The 22851-nt window shown below is 32.1% G+C and overlaps 2 protein-coding genes and 1 long non-coding RNA gene across 4 annotated transcripts; 2 read left to right on the top strand and 1 right to left on the bottom strand.

Moving 5' to 3' along the window:
• The first annotated feature begins 2456 nt into the window (after positions 1-2456).
• Positions 2457-7660, top strand: LOC101251054 (lactoylglutathione lyase GLX1). Of its 2 annotated transcripts, none has more exons than XM_004232657.5 (9): positions 2457-2700; positions 2936-3060; positions 3137-3261; positions 5017-5081; positions 5158-5370; positions 6476-6523; positions 6636-6743; positions 7110-7262; positions 7372-7660. In XM_004232657.5, exons 2-9 carry the CDS (start codon positions 2942-2944, stop codon positions 7420-7422), a joined length of 882 nt encoding a protein of 293 aa, XP_004232705.1. In that variant the 5' UTR covers positions 2457-2700; positions 2936-2941; the 3' UTR covers positions 7423-7660. The 2 variants fall into 2 exon arrangements, with proteins under 2 accessions (XP_004232705.1, XP_010316588.1); XM_010318286.4 differs by having other exon boundaries at positions 2552-2700; positions 2939-3060.
• On the top strand, positions 3267-3721 carry LOC138341825 (uncharacterized). The gene is made up of 2 exons (XR_011214757.1): positions 3267-3406; positions 3481-3721. It is a non-coding gene; the product is annotated as an uncharacterized lncRNA (long non-coding RNA).
• A 1014-nt stretch (positions 7661-8674) lies between the features above and the next one.
• Positions 8675-16312, bottom strand: LOC101251350 (arogenate dehydratase/prephenate dehydratase 1, chloroplastic). The gene is made up of 11 exons (XM_004232658.5): positions 15766-16312; positions 14738-14805; positions 14505-14597; positions 14215-14415; positions 13914-13994; positions 13754-13849; positions 11705-11782; positions 11542-11631; positions 11395-11462; positions 9589-9670; positions 8675-9095 (listed from the first exon to the last, which is right to left on the bottom strand). Exons 1-11 carry the CDS (start codon positions 16052-16054, stop codon positions 9039-9041), a joined length of 1203 nt encoding a protein of 400 aa, XP_004232706.1. The 5' UTR covers positions 16055-16312; the 3' UTR covers positions 8675-9038.
• Positions 16313-22851: the final 6539 nt, after the last annotated feature.

Genomic DNA, 22851 nt, shown 5'->3' with positions numbered 1-22851 from the left:
TTTCTAACAAAAAAATTTTACACATTCAAATTCAAAATCGATATATCTCGTTAAGGAAGCATAAAAATACACAACTATTATTCAATTGGTCACTTTTAGATGTCCTTTCAAAATGCTCAGTATCTAACAAAGATTCTAACCCACAAACAATTGGAAAAAAAAAAAAAGATATGGTAAACGACAATAGTATTATATTCTTATCATTATGATAATAAAATAATAGATGTTTTCCCACAACAAGTCTTTTTAATAGTAATATCAACGTCAGGTATCAGAATAAAAATAATAATAATGAAAAAAATACGTTTGGCTATGGAGTGCCCACTAGCTAATAAAAGTTACTCCATAATAATTCATAGAATATATATTAAGTCTTTGCCCCTTAGAATTTCACAAGGGTTACTTACAAGCACTTTTAATTTTGCCTCCACCATCTATTAAGATCATGGAAATCCATGATTGGGATTTTAGGGGAGGGGGACACCTTAATTAAGAATAATATTGTTCAACTTGATACTCATTACCTTTTCATTATAATTTTTTTTTTAGATTTCAATATATACGACATAAATTTGAATGATTATGAATTCTTTTAACATGTTATAATATTTATATGACTATAAAAATTTTATAATGTCTTTGAAATGTAAATTTTTAAAACTGAAACAGATAAATTGAAATTAAAAAAAAAAACTTTAAAATAAAAAACAAGATAAAAATAGATAGACTTTTTCGATATAACATATGTCAATGGCCTTTCTCCATTTAAGTGAACATTGATTACAAAAGAATCAAATTATTTGAGTTGAAAGATTGGATAGGAACAAGTTTGGGTTGTTTCATGAGCTGATTTTAAGCTAGCTTTTGCATTGCCTTAGTAAATCTAAAAATAATAGACAAAAGATCTTTTTTTTTCCTATGTAAATCTATAAAGGAAACTTTTCTAAAAATAATTCAATCATTTTTAAGTCAAAATATAAAAAGCAGTTAACTTATTTGAAGTTATTTAAACTTATTTTAAGTTTTTTATACTCTTGTTAAATACTTTCTAACTTAATTTAAGTTATTTTTAACTTTTTTAAAAATATCTTTATAATTATTAAATATTTTTATAAATTAAATATTTATTTGAAAATATATTTAACCAGCTTTTAAGTTAATTCAAATGCGATCTTAAGCGGTGCTAACAGATCAGGCTCATATGGCACAAAACATATTAGAATTCTGGCCCAAAATATCTATGTTATGGCCCAATCCTTCCTTCTTAATAAACACAACAATTTAAATTCGAAAATATTTAGACAATTATATCATTTATCAAGTAATTACATGTAAGATTCTACGATAAATATTAATCGATAATCAGATGGAATCAGAAACTAAACTTCTATTTATTTTCTCATTATTTACCTTTCTTTTAATATAAGTAAGTATTTCCTTCTTAATATTTTTTTTTTTATATATCAATAAAAAATAATTATTTTTTTCATGTTTTATACTCAATATTAAATATTTATTTCTAAATTATTTTTCAAAATACAACACTAAATATTATTATTTAATAGAAATAATACAATAAAAATATATATATATTAACAATTGAGTATTTTTTTTAATGATGTGTTATGAAAAAATAGTGGGAAAAAAGAGAGTTTTGCATCATATTTATTATTGGGTTTGGAGTTTCAAATTTTAACAAAAATTTGTCCGTTTGGTATGAAGGAAAATATTTTTTGAAAAATATTTTAATTTTTTTATGTTTGGTTAGGAAAAAAGTTTTGGAAAATATTTTTCAAATTAACTCATTTTCCTCAAAATTAAGGAAAATGACTTTTCTTCAAAAATTAAAAAAAAAAACATTTTCCAAAACTCTCCTTCAATTTTAAATTACATTTTTTGCGGGAAAAACAACAATTCAAAAAAATCAATTTTAAAATTTTATTTTTTAAATTTAGCGGCCAACCCCACCCCTTCCCCAAAAAAATAATTTTGCTTTTTAAATTATTTTCAACTTCAAATTTTTATTTTTAAACTCCTATCCCCCTCCTCCCCTCACCCCTCACCCACCAAAAAATTAATTTTATTTTTTAAAAAATACTATAAAGTTCAATTTTTTATTTTTTCACTCTTACCCCCTCTCCCCACCAAAAAAAAAATTTGTTTTTAGAAAATATTTTTAATTTCATATTATTTTCTACCCTAGTAAAAATAAAAAATGTCTCTCAAAAACATTTTTTATACATAAATCAAACACTAAAAATCATTTTCAAAAAATATTTTCTACTCACCAACCAAACATGAGAAAAAAAATTCAAAATCTACTTATTTTCTAGAAAAACATTTTCGATGAAAAACATTTTCCTTGGTACCAAACACACCCTTAAGTCACGACAATTGTGCTGCCACGTCAGAAGTAGTAGGTGTTAAATACTGCCACTCGTAACTTAAGAAGAAACATATATTAGTTTATTTTATCCAATGAAATATTGACATCTCATGCCTTTATGGGGTTTTCCGTCTTTTTATTCACCTTTCTCTTACAACACCTTCTAATATTCAACCACGTGTTCTATCTCTGTAGTACCGACCGCGTAAGATCACAGCACAATTCATTCAGCATAAATTAGCATCTTCTTGTTTCTAGGTTGTTCAAATCGATTCTTCACTTTACCACGACTGATCTCACTCTCTCTCAATCTGGTAACACTTTCCTCTCTCTACATATTTTTTTTCTTTAATTTAGGGTTTTACTCTGTTCTTCAATTCTTGATGGCATTGTAAAGAGTTTCTAGTAAATGCTTTGAGTAATTTTTCATCTTGGAAGATTTGTAGGGATTTTGTGATAAAAATTAGTGATACTTCTGTATGATTTGTGTTCTTTGTTGTTTGTTTTGAGATTTCTTTCTTTCTTAGAATCTACAATTTTTATTTGTAGTAGAACATGGCGGAAGCAAGTGCACCAGCTGTACCAAGTACTGAGTTGTTGGAGTGGCCAAAGAAAGATAAGCGCAGAATGTTGCATGCTGTATATCGTGTCGGTGACCTTGAACGTACCATCAAGTAGGTGGTTAGATGTTACAAGTGTTGATCTTGTTTTCTTGGTTAGATAGTAATAGTATCTTCTTATTGTTGTTAGGTTTTACACAGAATGTTTTGGGATGAAATTGTTGAGGCAGAGAGATATTCCAGAGGAGAAGTATTCGAATGCTTTTCTTGGTTTTGGCCCTGAAGAGTCTCACTTTGTGGTTGAGTTGACATATAGTAAGTTTAAAGCTTTTATATGTCTGTTACAACTTACACATTTTGATTCTCAATTCTAGAAAGCTCCCTTATCAATTCCATGAAAGAAAAGGATTTTGGTCATCTCTCTATGGAGTTCATGCCGTGTGATAAGCCTCTAAAGAAGGTGCGAGCGTTGAGATTTAGCCTATTGTCTTAGAACTCCTTTGCCTTAAAATTACATGGATTTGTTAAGAACAGGTTCAAAGTCGCGATCAATTCCTTTTTCAAATCCTGCTGCAGCTGCACGAGCCCTTCCTGCGTGCCACAAATGACCTACAAAGAAGAAGAATCCTAGAACAAAATGAGAGGTAGCTAACCAACTTCTAGGAGAGACATAATTGACTGCATTGATCTCGGTAGCTACACCACCCACGGAATTTAAAGAACCTAAAGGAGCATGAGTCATATATTCCGCGGAACGCCGTTCCTGCCAAGGTTGTATGTCTTTTTTCAACCTACTCAAGTCTAACCCATTTGGACCCCTTAGAGGCTCTAACCATGGAGCACGCAGATCCCAAAAACGCATAGTTTCTCCTCCAAAAATGACTTCTCTGGTTGGGGAACGCATTAGATATTTACCTAAACCAGTAGGTCCTTGAGCGGATCCGACGTTAGTCCCAAGACGTTGGTCTCTAACTAGAAAAGTAAATGCTTGAGCTTGAGAAGCTTCTGGTCCAGCTCTGCGAAGGCCTTTCGGAGATTGACCTTTCTTTCTCTTCTTTCGGGTCTGATCGGTCGAGCTCTCGTAATCGATCGCTCATATGTCCATTTCGTTCTGGCTAGCGAAGTCGGGATATTCTACGTTTAATGATAAATAGTAAAGTTATGAACTCAAGCTAGCAAAAAACAAGACTGAGGTCGATAGGGGCATTACTGGTAATTGCTAAGGTGCTTTCTGAAGTCTTAACCATTGGCTAGCGCTCATCTCCAGCTCTGTTTCCAACCTGTCATTTCATATATCATTCCCGTATGCAATACCTCTTATTTAATCTTGCTATACGTCCAAGCCTTCTCCCATCGGTAGTTGGAAGCAGAACTGAAACTGGATATAACTGAAGGAAAGGCTATATAGGTACGATAGGAGGGTACGGTTAAGCAGGTAAGCGAAGGCGCTCTCTCTCGCTCTGTGGTCTTGTGTAAAGCCTTTCCGCCTATCTATTCTTTTTTTTCTCTTTATTCAAAGTAAGCAGATCGAAAGCACGAAAAGGAATGTCTCAGCGTGCCCTTACTCTAATTCGAAATACGTCTCTTTGACCTCATTGAATGATTGTTTTCCCTTGTCTCTGCGAAAGAACTCCCTTGTTTCATCGGTGCAGCTGCTATTTGGTGAGAAAACTCCTTGCTTGTCGATAAGAGGAAATAAGCAGCTGTAGTAAGCGAGTAAGGAAGCGAAACTAGTCTTAGATGTCGCTAATCCGCTGCTTCTTCCTTCCTCTTAGCTCTTAGAAGTTGTTCTTGGTTTGTTCTCTGGGTTCTCTTTGGGTGGTGGAGAGAGAGTTGGAGAATGAAGCATGCATAACATTGTTAGGATACTCAGTATATGGTCCAATAGAGAGCCACGTGGAGAAGGGGATGCCAGGAGGTGACTTGATTTTACTGAACCAAAGGCACATCATTTAGTTAAGGAGCATAGATTTTAATAAATAGTTTACCTATTATCCAACACCAATAAATGAATTATATACTGTACCTTGAAGCGTAAATTTCAAATCTTACATAGATACCATTGTACAGATTATGGAGTTGATAAGTATGACATCGGAACCGGCTTTGGGCATTTTGCTATTGCCACACCAGATGTAAGTAAATTTTGTAAGCAAAATTATGCGCACCATTTGTTTCTTCTAAATGAGCTTTGTTCCTCCTTTTCTCAAGGTTTACAAACTGGTTGAGGAGATAAAGGCCAAGGGTGGAACTGTCACAAGGGAGCCTGGTCCTGTCAAGGGTGGATCTAGTGTTATTGCTTTTGTCAAAGATCCTGATGGCTACCTATTTGAAATCATCCAGAGAGAGTCTACTCCTGAACCACTTTGCCAAGTGATGCTTCGTGTGGGGGATCTTGAACGTGCGATCAAATTCTACGAAAAGGTGACATCTCTTATTTATATTTTCTCTTTTTTTAGATATCCTTTTGTGTTATATCCTTGATTTGCCAAATGCAAACTTCAGACAGAAATTTCCAGCATGAAATGAAAAGAAGATGCTTGTCATTTTTATGGACACATGCATTTGTCTCAAATCTAGTTTATACAATACACCAAAAGCAATGCAGCAACAACAACTAAGCAAGTCCCAAACAAGTTGTAGCTATCACCCGTATGAACTTTTTTCTTCCATCGTGCCCCATCCTTTGCTAAGTCTGTATTGATACGAAACATTTGCAGGTCTTTTGAAACAACTTTTTTCCATGTTATTTTAGGTCTAACCTATCTCCTTCTAACACTTCACTTGCCATAGTTTCACACCTATGTACCGGTGCATCAATAGGTTGACTCAGAACATGTCCAAACTATCTCAAGAGACCTTCTAGCAATTTATCCTCAATGTGTAATAGTTGCAGCTTCTGGCAAATGCATTCATTTGTAATCTGGTTTGAACGCACATCCAGCTTAGCATCCACATCTCCGCAACACTCATTTTTTGGATATATTGGACTTTTAACAACCCGCGTTCTCCATATACCATAGCCGGTCTTATAGCTATTCTATAGAACTGACCTTTTACTTTGGTAGGTATCCTTTTATCACATAACACCCCAGTAGCACTTTTCCATTTCAATCATCTGATTAACCCTTTTGAGTTAGAATCATCTGGTTAACCCTATGAGTAACATCTTCATCTGTCACTCCATTCTCTTGAAACAATGAGCAATAATTTCTTTTATTTCAAATCAATATAGTGATAGCATTGGGTTAAACATGTTTACGGGGCTAAACTGTTACTTTTCTCAAGCCTTAATCAATGTGACCCTTCAAATATGTCCAAGGTATACCCACTGTGATTGGAATTCCGAAAGAAGATAATTGCAATGCATTCATAGTTGTTGCTCTTTGTAATGGTGTTGTACGCATGATGGCTTTAGACATGAATACACATCAGCTTGGGCCATAATGTAATTGTCTATGTTGTATTTTTTTAATCTACAGGCACACTGTGCAATTTGTGGTTTGACAGAGCTTGTCTTTGAATGCAGGCACTTGGGATGCAAGTGGTGAAGAAAGTTGATAGACCAGAGCATAAGGTATGCTTGATTGTTTTTTGAAACTATAAGCTAAGTTTGATTTTTCTTTTGCTAGCCTTGGAGCCCAGATTACATGTACAATAACTAATTCTTATCTTTTATGCTTGGGCAGTATACCATTGCTATGATGGGATATGCTCCAGAGAAAGAGACGACTGTTATTGAGTTGACATACAACTATGGTGTGACTGAATACACAAAGGGAAATGCATACGCACAGGTTGATTTACTAGCATGCATATTTTCTCCTCCTTTCAATTCTTTTGTCCCCTTTTTGAGTAATGTGGGCGTACTGCTCGGGGAATACCTTCCAACCAAGTCTCGGATCCTTTTCCTTGTTCTCACTCAAGGAATGATCATCCAATGCTCTTGGCTCTCTCTTTCCTCTTCTCATTTTTTTTTTTTGGTTGTGTGAGAGAGAGAATCCATGTTTTCTGGCCAAAGTTTAGAATATTGTAAAAACATTATATTCTCTTTCTTGATTGAAATTCACTTGGAATTGTCATTGGTATCCCCATGATCAACGGTTAACCATGTAATTATTCCAAACATCTTTTAGGCTAAACTTGCATGTGATTTCTTCCAGATTGCAATAGGCACTGATGATGTCTACAAAAGCGCGAAGGTTGTCAATCTTGCTATCCAAGAGCTCGGAGGAAAGATAACTAGACAGCCAGGATCAATTCCTGGACTTAACACCAAGATAACTTCATTTCTGGATCCAGATGGCTGGAAAACAGTAAGTGTCTGGCTATCACAGGCTGTATCATTGTTTTTCTGTCCTTTTCCAAGGCATGTATGTAATCAATGGGATATGAGCTCACTTTGTGTGTTGCGTTTATGCGTAGGTGCTGGTTGACAATAAGGATTTTCTGAAGGAGCTAGAATCGTCCAAGTAACTGGTCAAGAAGATGCTTGTTCGTATTTCACTAGATATCAATAAATAATCTGCTGTGGTGTTTATCTTCACATGCAGACTAATGCATATGTGTCTAGTACCGTAATCAACTACTCCTTTAAGCACTTCTCCAGACATTTTCGTGTGTTACAATGTGAATTTGACATCTCTAACTTGCTGAGTATGTCTTGCTGGTTCCTATTCACCTTTTGAGTTTGTGTATGTATGAAATTATCCAATCAGCAAGTGCAGACATCAAATCTTTCATTCATCATGGCTATATATCATCTTTTGCGTTAGCAATTAGGACCGTACGAAATAATTTTGGACAGAGAAACAATCAAGTGTCTCATTTATTTTTATTATAAGATTTAAATGTCTGGATATTCAATATACATTTAAATACTTAACGATTAAAAACGGTTAATTTAATGTTATATCAATAAATTATTTTAAAAATATATATTGTGTGTGTCGAGTGGGTAGTGATTATAGTAATTGATAGTGATAATGATAGCTAATGATGATAGTGATTAACGATATACAGTGATAATAGTGAGATGAAAGCTATAGATTGTAAGGGTGTGTCAATTGAAAGCTATAGATTGTAAGGGTGTGTCAATTGAGTAGTGATTTTGGTGGTTAATTGATGGGTAATTGTAGCTAAGAATGCACGGTGATCAATGAAAGCAAAGCAGTAGTTGTGGCTGACAGTAAGGGTGGTGACTGACGAAAGTGGTAATTGTGCCTAAAAATTAATGGTTGGGGAGTACACTGACATCTTTGTAAAAAATTAGATGTCTAAATGATGTTACAAACCTGTTACAGATGTTAATAATCCAAATCTATTTAGATTAATTAAGTAACGGAAAAGGATCAAAATTATCATTGAACTATTGGAAATAGCTCACATTACTTTTCCACTATTTTTTGCTTCAAAAATACCTTCGTGTTAAAATATTGGATCACATTTACCCTTATTATTAACAGAGGTGTGTTAATCGCCATGTGGATGTCACATAAGCAACAAACAACTCTCACCTTCACATAGATTTATAAGACTTGATTACTAATTCTGCCCTTATTTATTGACAAATTCGCTGGTAGGTCAATAGCATTTTTGCCCTTTTGTTAAAAAAGAAATTATTGTATCCCTATAAAAATTTTGACAATTTTTTTTTCCACTTAAGGCTTCGGACTCCACTAAATAGGGCCTAAATAGATAACATAAACATAATAGGGGTATTTGAATATAAGCACTGAAGTTAAAGATGTATAACACAAGGGCCCTGGATACATCAACATTTTTCTCAGCAAAGGGAGGGAGAGTTCTAGATAAACAATTTGCCCATTGGACAAAAGCTACAGGTGAAGCAATAGTTCATTGCTATCCTGAGATTTGCTAACAGCTAGCCTAGAAAAATAAGGGGGTGGGGTGTAAACTGAACCAACAAATTTTCTAAAATGCAGATGGAAAGAATATGAGAGCACAGGGCAGGCACAACAATGGCCTACTGGACTGGAAGTTCCCAGCAGATAATACACATACAACAATTTAAGTTGAACAACTCCTCTACAAGTTGAATCTCCTATAATATACTTCTGAAAGATAAGCAATCATAGATTTTTGTCCATGGGATAGCAGCCAAGAACTCGAATGAATCTTGCAAATTCCTGCATTGAAGAAACATTAGGAGATTTAGAGACGTGGTCTTCAAATTCTGCCAGCATGGCAGACCATAATATACAAGCTGCAAAGAGAGGATATCAAATAGGAGGAAAGCCAACAGCATTATGCCTCATTCCCAAACCAAGTTGGGGTCGGATATAGGAATCTGCACTGTCCACATTTGGAAATATGTGTGAGTGTGTGTGTCTATTATACACATACCAACAGGTTTCTATTGCACAAAAAGGAATAGAATGAGCAACCAAAGAAATAGCACATGATGTTGATATCAATTCTGTTGCCAAGAACTCTAAAAACAAGAAAGGCAAGAAGGCAACAACTGATGTTGATATTAATAAATAGTAAATGCATTTGGAAGATCAAGTGACGAACAGGTGGCACAAGATAGCAACAAGACAACACATGTAAATGGTAATAGAGCTACCTTAGCAACTTGTTTTCTGGCTGAGGGGTCATATTAGAGATTGTTGTACTAACCTGAAGATGCTCAAGAGCATATTGAGCACGAGGGTCTGCCATCGATGCTTCAAAGTCAATGTAAAAGAGGTAGTCAAAGTACCTGCCATCAAAATTTAATCACTTTCTTAAGTTCCACAGAAACACAAGTAGGCCAACCTCAAATATACCCTAGCCATGAGAAGAGGCAACATGTGCCGGTGTGTAAACATAAAGGATCATCTTGCACTTGTTTCTTCAGCCAGAAAAATTAAGGGACTGGAGCTACTGGATGTTTTTCAATCTTGCTATGACTAAACAACATCTATGGTTTGGAAAAGTGGGAAAGAAGAAGATTTTATAATAAAGAGAAGGTTGTATTGTGAAATAAATATATAGTTTGAAAAGGAAGTGGTGAGTAACTAAATATGGTCACATTAATGGGTGCAGTTATCCACTCTAATTCTTTTGCTTCTTCTATTAAACAAGGATGAACACAAATTCAAAACTTCCAATTCCACTCTTCTCTTCCCCAGCAAAGTGAAAAGGATAAACAAACACAGCCATCTCAATGACTTGTGCGATAGATACCCTTTGTTTTCAAGGCACTTGAACTATTTTTTTCTTCTTTTTTGGCTAAGCCTTGGGCACTTGAACAATTTATAAAGCCATATATTATAGATACATATAACTTTAACAAGTTAGACAACAGAAAATTAGAAGTACACTATGCTATCAAGGACCTCTATAGTAGCATATCATACCTATACCAGACGAAAGGACTAAATTCACTAATTTGAAGATCCATCTTTCCTCCAAATTATGTTGCTTTATCTACATGCTTCAGTAACCACAACCTTGAAGTAGTGTGGGTCATGGAGTGGGGCAAGGTCATAATAACAAATATATTGTAGGGAGGGAGGGAACTAGTTAAATACACCTTACAATAATTTTTTATTTTTTCTCACAATTGCAAATGAAACAAAGGAAAATGTTAAGACGGGAAGTGTTTTCCTAGAAAATGTTTTCTTAAACTACTTATTTTTGTTGTTTGGTAAGTAAGCAAAAAAAATTCTTCTAAAAACATTTAAAACATAATCTAGGAAAATACTATGGGATGGGTGTGGGGACAATGGTGGGTTGGAGGGTGAGTGGTTGGGGTGTTAGGAGTGTGGCGGAGATAATGAGCGTGCATTGCCGCTTATGGAACTTGTTTTCCCTACTCCCACCAAGAAAGTCATTTTCCTAAAAAGATATTTTTCAGAACATTATGACCAACCTAACACGGGTAAATTAGATAACATTTTCTGTAAAATGCTGTCCTCCCTACCAAACACACCCAAAAAGATGATTTTTACGAAATCTCTTTTTTCTTTAAGAAGAAATTAGCTAAGTTGTGGGCATAAAGTCAACTTTGAATTTTGAAGAACTATTACATCAATCAATCAACTATGATCAATTCCAAACTAGTAGGAGTCGGTGATGAACCCAATATAGTCATTCCACTCTATTCACGAATTCAACATCTAAAGGATTCACAAACAATATTGAATTCAAGAATGACACCATCAAACTCAATACATCAAATTTTACATTGTCTTTTAACCCACTGAAACCCTCCTTTATTTGGATGTGGGGTTAGCTGTACTTTGCGAAACTCATACACGGGGAGTTCAAGCTTATATTTCTAAAAAAAATTAACTGAATAGTGGCAACAAATAATGGTAATGGGAACCAGGGATTACAAATCAAAGATATCCAGAGCAGAAAAGACAAATGAAACAAAGCCGACATGGTTTCAGTTACTATTCCATGGTTCTTAGCGCAATAAACAGATTTAAGACTCACTTGGCACTTCCTTTGTTGGAGTCATCTACTACCCTTAAAGGGCGCTTTTTTTGTGGTCTGCTTTCAATCTGTATGAATGCAACAGAACATGTATCAGAGCCTTTTAACTAGAGAAGGGAACTACAAAAGCTTTTCCAACAGAAATACCTTTGTTAAATTGATCTCTCTCAGAGCAAAAACTGCTAAGGCCTTGAATAGAACTCCAGGTCCTTCTTCCAAAGTGAAGACAATGCTAGTCTAGAAAATGAAAAGGGAACATCAATTCTTTGTATGAACAAAATAAGTTCAATGAAGAAGAATATGATATTACCTTATATGGCCTATCAGTTCCCGAAATTATGGGCTCCCTCGCTAGTATCAGAAATCTGGTGATATTATCTGGATCATCCTGGTTATTGGTCATGCAATTAAAAATCACATTACTGAAGTTTCACAGCAGATTATAGCAAATATATTTGGCTAATAGCTTTGCAGTTTTTAGCTGCACCAGCTTGGTCAAGAGCAGAACCAAGTTGATAAAGACGCAAAAGCAGAGAAAAGACTTATAAATATCTTCTATGGTTGAGAACTAATTCTCAGACTGCCTTAATAAACTATGATGTTCGGTGCCAATACAAGTGTAGATCTAGAGGCCAGATTCGTCATCACATAAATTTTAGGACTTGACAGAATTATTGTAATAGTTTTGGTCAACAATATAATTTGACTCGATTTCTATTTAATTAAGTTAAATGGCTATTGATTATTGTGTAATTATGACGACCTTTTACGTTTAATTAGTTAAATATTCAAAGTTTACTAGTTACTATTCAACTTCATTGATGGGGATAAGGTTTACAATTCGACACGTGTGCAGTGGCATTTTTGGAGGATCCGACTTAGATTTATAAGGCAGTCGTAATAATAAACACAAAGACGCATCATGCTAAAACTTCTATTAGCCCATCCCATTATTGTCAAAGACGTGCTTAAGCCCTAAAGCGAGGCTCAAAACGTGTTGAGCACTTCCATCTTGCTTAATGAGTGCTTCAGTGTCGTCTTAGCCTTAAACTAAACAGTTATATTTTTTTTTCTCCCTTGGCGGTTATTTTATTGATGTTCACGCTTTATTTGCATTTAAAGCTCCAGCAGACCTTTCATCTTTTTTTAAGTTCTTTTCTATTTTGTCAACACTGGCCCATCCAGACAAATTTTAATTGTTATCTTGTAACTGCACAAACCAAGGCTTCTTCTTCATATTCTGAAATCCACATAATTCCATTCAAAGTATCCAAAGCAGATTAGAGGAAGAGAAAAACTCAGTAGTGGAAGGAGAAAATCATGTAGAAATAAGAGTACCATATTCCCCTAATCTCCTGCAGCAGAACACAGCAAAAAATGACGCTCAAAAGTTTCAAATACAGCTATGATTTTGAACTCAAAACTTAGAACCATTATTATCTGCAACCAAACTACCTATATTGGTGCTGTGTTTATGACAAGGAAGATATTGGTGATCCTGGAATAACCTTGCCAAACCCCAATCACCATCTTCGTGGTTTAACTATTTTTTCACTGGCCATTGATCTACCATACTCCTAATTTCTCTGGTTCACAACCAGCTAGGCGAAGCATGCATGGGTGGATTTGAGCCCAAACACTTACGAACAGGTATAAAATATTTTAGCAGACTGGTTCACAGTTGAAGTTGCTTCTGAAAAATCATTCTTTATTTTCCTAGGTTTATCAAAATGAAAACATCCTAATTTTGACACCATGCAAGTTCCTTAAAGGAAATGTATTTGCTGCTCATTACAGTCTGAATGAGCAGTACAATGTATAATGTTTCTTTATAAGCCAAAGATTAAATCAATAACTATTCATGATCTGATTTTTTATCATTCTATCCCATCCATAAATTAAGAATAAAGAATAAAAAAAATCCATCCATCCATGTTGCTAGCTCTTAATCTTGAAATTGCTTATGGTTCCATGTGAAGATAGAGACAAGGAGTGAGCAAAGTCAGCAAACTATACCTTCTGGAAACTACGTATCACATTTTGTAACAGTTCTTACATAGGATTAAACTACAGCGAGGAAAAACGAAAAGACCAGAAACCATCATAGGTTTCCATATCAAAGATAAGCGATGATCTTCTAGAAAGTTATTGGTCGATATGCAAACTATGAAAATGCTGTTATTTTATGAACGTGTAAGCGCACTGGATATCCATACTCTCAAGTCATGAGTGCCCACAACGTTGGTGACATGGCTCAAGAAATAAATTATTAAAAAGACAGTCAAGTGCAATTTCAAAAGATGCAATGTTACATCGAGTAAATACAAAAGGGAGAACCTTAGAAATGCAAAATCCTAACCTGAATTCTTTCAGCAAGAATGCTGAGCCCATAAATCTCTGCAGCTCGAGCACTTGCAACTGCTCCAGTATCTCTCTTCCCTTCAGATGCGACTATCTGTTGAGGTGTCAAATAATGTGGAAATAAAACCCGCCGAGGATGAGAAAATTTAATGGAATACCTGTGCAGCACTGGAAGTATCATCACTACTGAGCCTTGCAACGCCTAACTCATTCAACATAATGTTGCATTGTTCAAGTGCCTGAAAGCAAGTTATGGTTGTATTAGTATTTACCAAGTAGAAATGGAAGCAATATAAATTCTATGTGCAAAACTAAAGGAAGTAACTGTTTCTATTTTAATTTATCAAAAAGGAGCTCGTGTCTAACTCAACCCAAAAGCTAATCCAATAATTTCTACATCTTTTTAGTTTAACAAGGAGAAACATCAGATTCTTCTGAATAATGAAATGAAACGATAACCTGAGGGTGGCTCACGACGCGCTTTAATTCCTCTTTCCTGATTCCTGGCAAGCCCAGAAGGCAGTGGTTAACAAGCAACTGAACTTCTCCCACAATATGCAGCCTATGCCGAAGGAGTAGATCGTAGTTACGATGGATGCTCCCAGCAACTGAATTTTCAATCGGGAGTACAGCTTTGTCTACTAACCATAATTCAACTGCCTGAGAAATGAGAACTAATACTATAAAGGTGTGAAAAGATGCAAAATATCTTCAGGAACAAAATCACTTTGGTTTTACAAAAAAAATACCTTAAATGCAGCCTCAAACTGATCACATGGGACAGTTTCACATTTCGGGTATGCTTTAAGTGCAGCTGCCTCACTATATGCACCTGGAATTCCCTACGTTAGATAAAGAAGATTAGTCTATAAGGAATCTCACTTAAGAAATGAGTTAAAAAGTTAAGAGAAGATTAGTCTATAAGGAATCTCACTTAAGAAATGAGTTAAAAGTTAAGAGCATGGAGGTCTTTGTTGTCTACCTGATAAGCAACTCGCACATTTGAACCATCATGTTGACCACTAGAAAGATATGTCGCAGATAAGGGTTCTGCAATGAGCAAAAAAAGAACGTGTGCCTCATGATGTAGACAAAATGGAGCACAAGTACTGAATTTACCAAGTACTTGTTGCATTGGATTTAGCCAAAAGTTTTTTTTAAGGTTTCATCCATGACGAAATATAGATTACCTTAACCTATTATCTTCCATGATAGCTGTGGAGTAAATGAAATCCAAACAAGGCCATTTACAGAATATGCACAATGTTTTCTACCAGATACTTCTTTTCTTGTTCACAGTCAACAGAGGCAACAATTTGAAATTATATTCCCTAGTAAGTAGCTTTGTGGATGATGAAAACACCAAGTAACAAATTTGGAGAAAAATGTCAAATGCATGTCACAGGATGAAACACCATGACGCAAAAATGGCACTCAGCAGGAATTGAACTACAGTTATGCTTATGTGTTCGGCAGAAGCTATAGTTTTGCCCACAACCTGTATTTGTGTTTAAACATTCACTTAATTGTACAAATTTATCCAAAACCCAAGAAACTGTTTTGTCAAGGATCTACAATCCATAAACTCAAAATCGTGGCTCCGACTTTTTGCACCCTGGCAACACACTATTAGGAGATTCTTGCAGAGACTGTCACATGTTATGTACAAAATGTAAGAGAGCCCATAAAAAGATAGCTAATTAATTATCACACACATAATTGGATCTTTTAAGATAAGACAATGACATGAACTAAAAAAGGATACAACTTTAGGCAAAGATCAATCTTTTCATCCAATTCGAACTTGTTATTAACCACAAAAGACCTCCATTTTTAGCATTCTATAAAGGAAATAAATAAACAAGTCTTTTCTGATTCTGTTAAAATCCCACCAAAAGTACTTCATTAATATTTCTAAATTTGTCTCAAAACCCTATTAGACATTAAAACAAATTCTGAAATCACACAAACTAAATTAACAAAACATTGACAGAAACAAAAAAAACTAACTTGGTAAAGATTGTAAATCCCTATGAAAGCCTTTCGACTGGATGATTTGGGCTTCTTGAACAGAAGCATCCCCAGGTGGTGCCAATGGCTGTTCATCTTCCACAGGAGTGATAGCTCTTTCAGTCTCGGATAACAAAACCAAACATTCCCATTTCTTATGGGCTCTGAGATTCAAGAAAGATGATCCAGAAAGCCTAGACCCATACCCCAGTTTCAAAGATTGAGGATATGTACAACAATGCTGCTGATTGGTACAACATGCCCAAATTGGCACAAGTTTCAAAGCCATGGTTCAAGTGTTACCAATAGTCCCAATGTGTATAATAAGCATATAAATTCAGACACATCAGACTCTTTCTAACACACAAACATAAAACACACTGCTGTATGCTTCTTTTTTTATCTTCTTCTTCTTCTATATGAAAACTTCAATCCTAATACAAAAGGCGGATTCTTGGAAAAACTGAGGAGAAAATGAAGAAACGGTGGGGCAGTAGGTAAGCAGAATGTTGGCAACACGTTTTCAATTGTGTTGAACAGAAAAAAGATTATTAAATGTTACATTAATTTCAATTGTGTTGAACAAAAAGAGGAAAAAAGTAATAAATAATAGTATATTATTAGTATTAACTACTGGTATCAGATTTTATTTTCATCATTAAAAATAAAAGAGTAATAAAATGTACTTAAGCTCATTGTTTCTAGTAAGGTGATTGTTAAGAGTGTAATACTCTACACAGACTAGTTTGGAAATAATCCTAAGTTTACCATGAATGACTAATTTTTATTTTTAAATTATTAATAGTCTTTAAATATTTATTTATTTATTTAATCGATTGAACTTATACTCACAATTTTGTAATATAAGTAATATACACCCTTAAATTTTTATTAAGAATATCTCTCTCGAATTTATACTTCTATAGGAATTTGATAACTCTTGCTATGTCACGTGACAAATCAGAGGTAAATTTAAATTTAATTAGTCAACTAAAATTGTATTTTTTAATATTCCTAAAATAAGATGGTACAACAATAACAACATATCCAATCTCCTAGAGGTTTGAGAAAGATAAAATATATGTAATTAATTCTTACGTTTATCTTGAATCTTAAAAGATATAAAATTATTTTTGATAGACGAGTAGAGAAATCGTGATATAATTCTTAAAAAAAATTGTTAAAGAAACATAAAAGAAAAAAACGTAACTACAAAATGGTTAGATAATTGAAGTGAAAGAATCAATAGCTAATAACAAACACCAAAGGACAAACACTTGCATAAAAAAGTGAAAGATTTAGCGGTAATTAATTAACGATAATAATTTAATTATTATTAAATATGTATTTTTAGCGACAATTAACATTTTTTGTATATGTCCCTAAAGTTTTTAGCGATATTGATTCTAATGGCAATTATAAAACTAATGTCAGTAAAGCTTTTCTTTATTAATGTTTGTATGTTTATTATTACTGAAAGTTGCTCTCATCGTAGTGAAGGAACTCTCTAAATAATATACTATTACTAGCCTGTGAAGCGAAGTGAGACAACACTTTACTATCTACTAACTTTTCACTTTAACTTGTATCCTCAGCCACAATCTCATCTACATGGCCATGTCCTTGGTAAGTTGATATTACGTCATGTCATGTCTAATCATTCTGATCCTCCCCAATAATTTTTCAACCTACCTCTACATCTCATGAAACTATTCATAATCAATCAACTCCTCAAACCTCTCACATTAGAGATTCGTGAATCTCTTCTTCACATGTTCGTTCGATTTCAACCGTATTTTCAACATATTGTCTTCCTCCAAGGTATTTTCCTCTCCATTCTTATCTATAACTATATAGATTAAAACTTTTGGTAATTATATCGATTTAAATTTTTAGCAATCATATATATTTTTACGTTTATTTTAAATAAATAAAAATAGAGAGTTGAATTATTTTTTCCTAATAAATATTCAAAATTGTCTTTGATTTAATAATACTAAAATGTAAAATAAACTTTTAATATATTATACCTATTCTTTTTGGTAATTTTAAATTCAAAAGCCCTTCGAATAAACTAGTAAAATCTCAGTATCAAGTACTAAAAATTTATTTCACAATTACCTGAAAATTCGTTCACACTCAATATTTATATCAAATGAATAAATTAAATGTACATCAAAAACTTCTAGCATTTTCGAAACCATTTTAAAATTAATATACATTATGATCACTTCATTAAATTACTTACATATAACAAAATTACTAACATGATTTGATCATTTAAACATTCGATGTAAACAAATTAATATAATTTCTCTTCAAAGAACTTATAAGATATTTCGTTCGTTCTTTAATTTACCATTAGTTTGAAAGTTAATCATATGGTTAAGATATTTAATACTATTTCGCATGTAATACTAATATGTTAGACAAAGTAATATTAATATTGTGCGGTTGAAAAGAGATAATCTACAATCATATCGTTATCATCAAGGCTTTCAATTTTGGGTTTTATGTGCTAACATTTTTTTAAAGTCATATAGGAAACAAATTTTACAAGGCTAATGAACAAAAGTTTTATATATATATATATATATATATATATATATATATATATATATATATATTTGAGCAGTGCATTGGTTAGTGCTTTTATTTGGAATTTGGTGGAAGTCGGAAGATGCTTAGCAAAATTCTTCTTGTGACTTGTGAACTGTGACCTATGACATACTTCCTCCCAATTTTAGAGTTAAACTATAAAAATTTTAACTAACATTTTAAGATATATATTTTTATCATATTAATATAAAAAGATGTAATTTATAGTACTTTTCATATAGTTTTAGAATATCATTTTTTATTTAAAATATCGAATTAATTTAATCTAATTTATCTTTAAAAATTAGTCAAATTAACTTTAATAAGCGACAAACAATTCTAGACAAAGAAAGTACCAACTAACTAATCATATAATACCTATTTTTTCTCGAGGGTTAAAACATCGTAGCAAAATTTGTAAATATATTTCATTTAAATACTTATGATAGATTGTGATTGAGCATTTAAATATATGATACCATGTATATCATGTAAAATATTTTTGTTCAAATTACGTGTACTCAAATATTCATTACATAAATTTTATGAGAGGTGGAGTACATACAAAGGTTGGGTTATGAGGGCAATAAGGGCGAAGGTGAATATGAGAAGAGTTGGAGAACGGGATTATGAGAAGGACACAGTTAATGTAAAATGTGTTTTTCCCACTTTTACTAGAAAAAGTCAATTTCCTCATTTTTAAATAACTTGTTTTATAAAAATACAAAAGAATATTTTCTAGATATTTCGATATCAAACTCAAAAAAAATTGAAAACTATTTTCTATTTTTCTTATCAAACACGTCATATATATATATATTGGAAAAATACATAAAAAGAATCTGAACTTGGTTCGGGCGTTTAAATACTCACCTTAACATCTTTAATATGAATTAAAAATTATCCTGAGATCATTATCCCACTCTTAATTGTCACATCATAGCCATGTAAGTGCCACAACAGTCATATCAGCCCCACGTCATTAATTATTTTCACCATTTTTCTTTAATACTTTTTAAAATTAATTTACACTAATTAATTAATTTAAAGTGCATTTTCTAAATTAAAATTAAAAAATATTGGACCCATTTTTTATTTTCATCTTTCTTCTTCCCTTTTCTTCACCATTTCTAATTTTTCAATGTTCATTTTTTCCTCTTTCTATATTTTTCAACTACGTCCACCATCTAAACTCCTTTCATGGAAAGTCTCAAATTACCGCCGAAGTACCATTACTAGATTCTCCAAAACACCAACAAACAACTGAATCACCATTTCGTCATCACTTTCTTCCTTAAAACACCATCAATAGTGAGCTTCGAAGTTTTTAGACGGAGTAATAAAACAACAACAATCAACTCGTTTCTCTTTCTTTCGTGTCTTATTTGGTATACCTCCAAAGCCGGAGAAAAGATCTACCATCACTGCCTTCGTCTTCGAAAAATTCAAAAAGCAAAAATATTATATGTATGATTTTGTAATATTATTTTTCTTTTTTAACTCCTTCACACGCTATTAGGAGAGTGAACTCACTCTCTTTGCCATGTAATCCCCTAGGGTTTATTGTATTTAATTCACTTTAAAAATGTTAAAAAGAGTATTTAAACATCCGTATAATTTAAGTTCTAAAGTAAATTTTCTAATCAAATTCCAATTTTTTTTTATTTTTTTTTTAATGTATTTTTCCTTTTCTCTTCACTCATCTATCTATTCGGGCCGTTTGGCACAAACAAACCAAAACACTTGCACGTTATTTATATAACTTATTTTCTTTTTGTCAATCAAATCAATTAACTTAATATCAATATCAATTCCAAAGGTAGTGACTAACTTTCTAATAAAGTTGAATCAATAATTAGAAATAAATCATTTACTTTAATCTTCAAATAATATTTTCGTAGATATTGAAAAGGTTTTGGAGGCCACATTATGCTTTCAAAGTCTTTTCAAAATTTTGAAAAGGACATTATTATAAGTTCATTTACTAGCATTTAGAATTATTTGTTATTTTTATGGCCTACGTGTTTAGTTTTTCTAACTTACGTCAATATTGTTTTGATTTAATGTTTAATTATTAAGTAAATTTTAATTCTAATTGGATAAATATGTGAAGTTATACCCATTAAGTGGGGAGTTACTTGGTAGTTTTAAAACTATCCATTTTCTTCTCTATTCACCACGATGGAATGGTGGGAATAATGTGAAAAAACACTCTAATATATTTAAATGGTCCTCTTCTTGCCATAAAGTTATAGTCTTATCCATCAAAATTATTCATAAAGTATAAGGCAAGAGAGAGAAACAACTTTTGAAAAACGAAAAGAAAATAAAACTTTCGCTCGATTCAAGTCAAGATTCTTGAATATCACTATGACTGATTCGAGTATGTATTACTGACTGAATTATCATAGTAATAATTTTATGTGAAAATCATATAGTTCCACGATCATGAATAATTGATAAAATTTATGAATACATAAATTGTTTATGTTTTCACGATCATAAAAATCCTAACATCATTAGCCATGCTCTTGTACCAATGTGAACTTTTAGGTATATTATACGAAAATCTTTTTGCAATCTAGTATAAGCAAAGATATTTGATGAATTAAAATATTTTATAGGATTACTTAATCTCATCTTTTATGCGGAAGAATATTCTCATCATTTTAATAGAATCGTTGGAGTAAACATCATTTTAAAATTGACTGATACTTTATATCAAACATGAGATAAAAAAAAAACTTCAAATTTTATCATGATATTATTATTTTTACCCCTACATACAAAGCGACCTTGTATACATGGAATGTAATAAACAAGTACATCTCACATTCTATATTAGATAATCTCAAGATTGGTTGATACATAAAATCAAACATGACATAAATTATTTTCAGATTTTATTGTACATACAACATACTAAACAATCACCGATGTTTGGTATTGCCATAAACTAAAATAATCAGGATTAAATTTATTATATTGACTTTAACATAAATTATATTCTCACCTAAACATCCTATATATTCAGTACTAAAATTTTTCCTGATCCTATCAAACCTGAAAATCTTTTATCAATATCTTCCATGTAGGATAAATTAGTCATAATTAATACCCCCATCGTTCAACAACAGTTATACATTATATAAATAATAAAGATAATAATATTATATCATCTTTTGAATATATTAAGTTTATGTTTTGGAAATGTATTGTATTTAATATAGTAAAATAAACACGATATATAAATTATCTCTTGATTTTTTAAATTAAATAAATATTTTTGGATGATTATTTTTTATGTACTTGACAAGAAAACAGGGAAAGTATTATAGTTCCAAAAGTATATATATAAATTCAAAATAATTCAGTATAAAAGAAGACTTTTGGCTCATAGTAAATGCTTTTAGTAAGTGATTGATTATGCAATTTGAAGCTTTGATTTGAAATCGATATTATTTGCTTAAGAATTCATTGTTTATTGCAAAATAATTAGCCAACTTACTTTACTGCTACTTTTGTAAAACCATAATTACCTCTTTAAACCCACAAAACAAGGCCTCCTACATTATTGTGATTTAGATATGTATATATATACGAGCTGTAATATGTGATTACGTTATAATGATTTAATTTTAATATGGTATGATAAATACGACATACTATGTATAGATGGCTTCTTATAACCTACTATTCATTTATTGGTATTTTTAAAATTACGTTTATTAATGTGATGCATTATGATATTTTTTATTGAAAAATTATGATGCGTTCATTTATAAGGTTTTCATGTTTATGAAGAAAAAATAACAATTTAATTTTGATATCCAAATTGCATGTCTAAATAAAAATTTGTAACTTCAAATCATGAGTAAAAAAATTCTTGAAATTAATAATTTTGTGATCTTGAACTCGCTAGCTATTTTTGAAGCTAGTTATAAGAGTCCTTTATTAAGGTTAAATTAAAGTGAGAAGAATAAAGTTAAATAGTTTTGATAATCATGAGTATTCAATTTAGCACCAACCGTGTCGTTGTCATGTGTCTAATTAGACAATTATTAAGATTTGTCCTCATGTTTTCAAACATTGAATTTCAACAAATTATTAAGCTATAGCTAATATATTTCATCTTTCGAATTGAAAGGGATGGCACATTATAATAATTATATATATACCCCTTCGAGATTCATGTATAATTAATGAAAACTTCACTTATATATTGATTCTGTAAGAACCTTTATCTCGAAAGAGATTAAGTAAGGCAAGTTTCTGAATTACAGAAAAATATAGCAAATCTGATATAAAATAGAAAAAAATTAATTAAATAAGAATGCAGGATTTAAATAGTATATGATAATTAATATGTAACTTAGTTATTATTTTATCAAGTTATCAATTAATTTTTATAGCAAAAATTTATCTTTTTTTTATGTCAACTTGCGCAAAACATGAACATTTTTCAGGAGAAGGAGAAAATAGGGGACC

This window comes from Solanum lycopersicum, chromosome 2 (genome assembly GCF_036512215.1).
Source record: "Solanum lycopersicum chromosome 2, SLM_r2.1".
Classification (NCBI taxonomy): domain Eukaryota; kingdom Viridiplantae; phylum Streptophyta; class Magnoliopsida; order Solanales; family Solanaceae; genus Solanum; species Solanum lycopersicum.
Note: the sequence above shows the minus strand (reverse complement) of the source record. Positions and strands in the feature narration are given on the sequence as shown.

Bases quoted from the DNA above. Each gene is read 5' to 3' on its own strand.
- LOC101251054 (XM_004232657.5), top strand. From the start codon at position 2,942: ATGGCGGAAGCAAGTGCACCAGCTGTACCAAGTACTGAGTTGTTGGAG. The intron at 3,061-3,136 runs GTAGGTGGTTAG...TATTGTTGTTAG, and splicing joins GACCTTGAACGTACCATCAA to GTTTTACACAGAATGTTTTG. The intron at 6,524-6,635 runs GTATGCTTGATT...ATGCTTGGGCAG, and splicing joins TTGATAGACCAGAGCATAAG to TATACCATTGCTATGATGGG.
- LOC101251350 (XM_004232658.5), bottom strand. From the start codon at position 16,054: ATGGCTTTGAAACTTGTGCCAATTTGGGCATGTTGTACCAATCAGCAG. The intron at 11,783-13,753 runs GTTAGGATTTTG...ACCAATAACCAG, and splicing joins TTCTTGCTGAAAGAATTCAG to GATGATCCAGATAATATCAC. The intron at 11,632-11,704 runs GTAATATCATAT...TTCATTTTCTAG, and splicing joins GAACTGATAGGCCATATAAG to ACTAGCATTGTCTTCACTTT.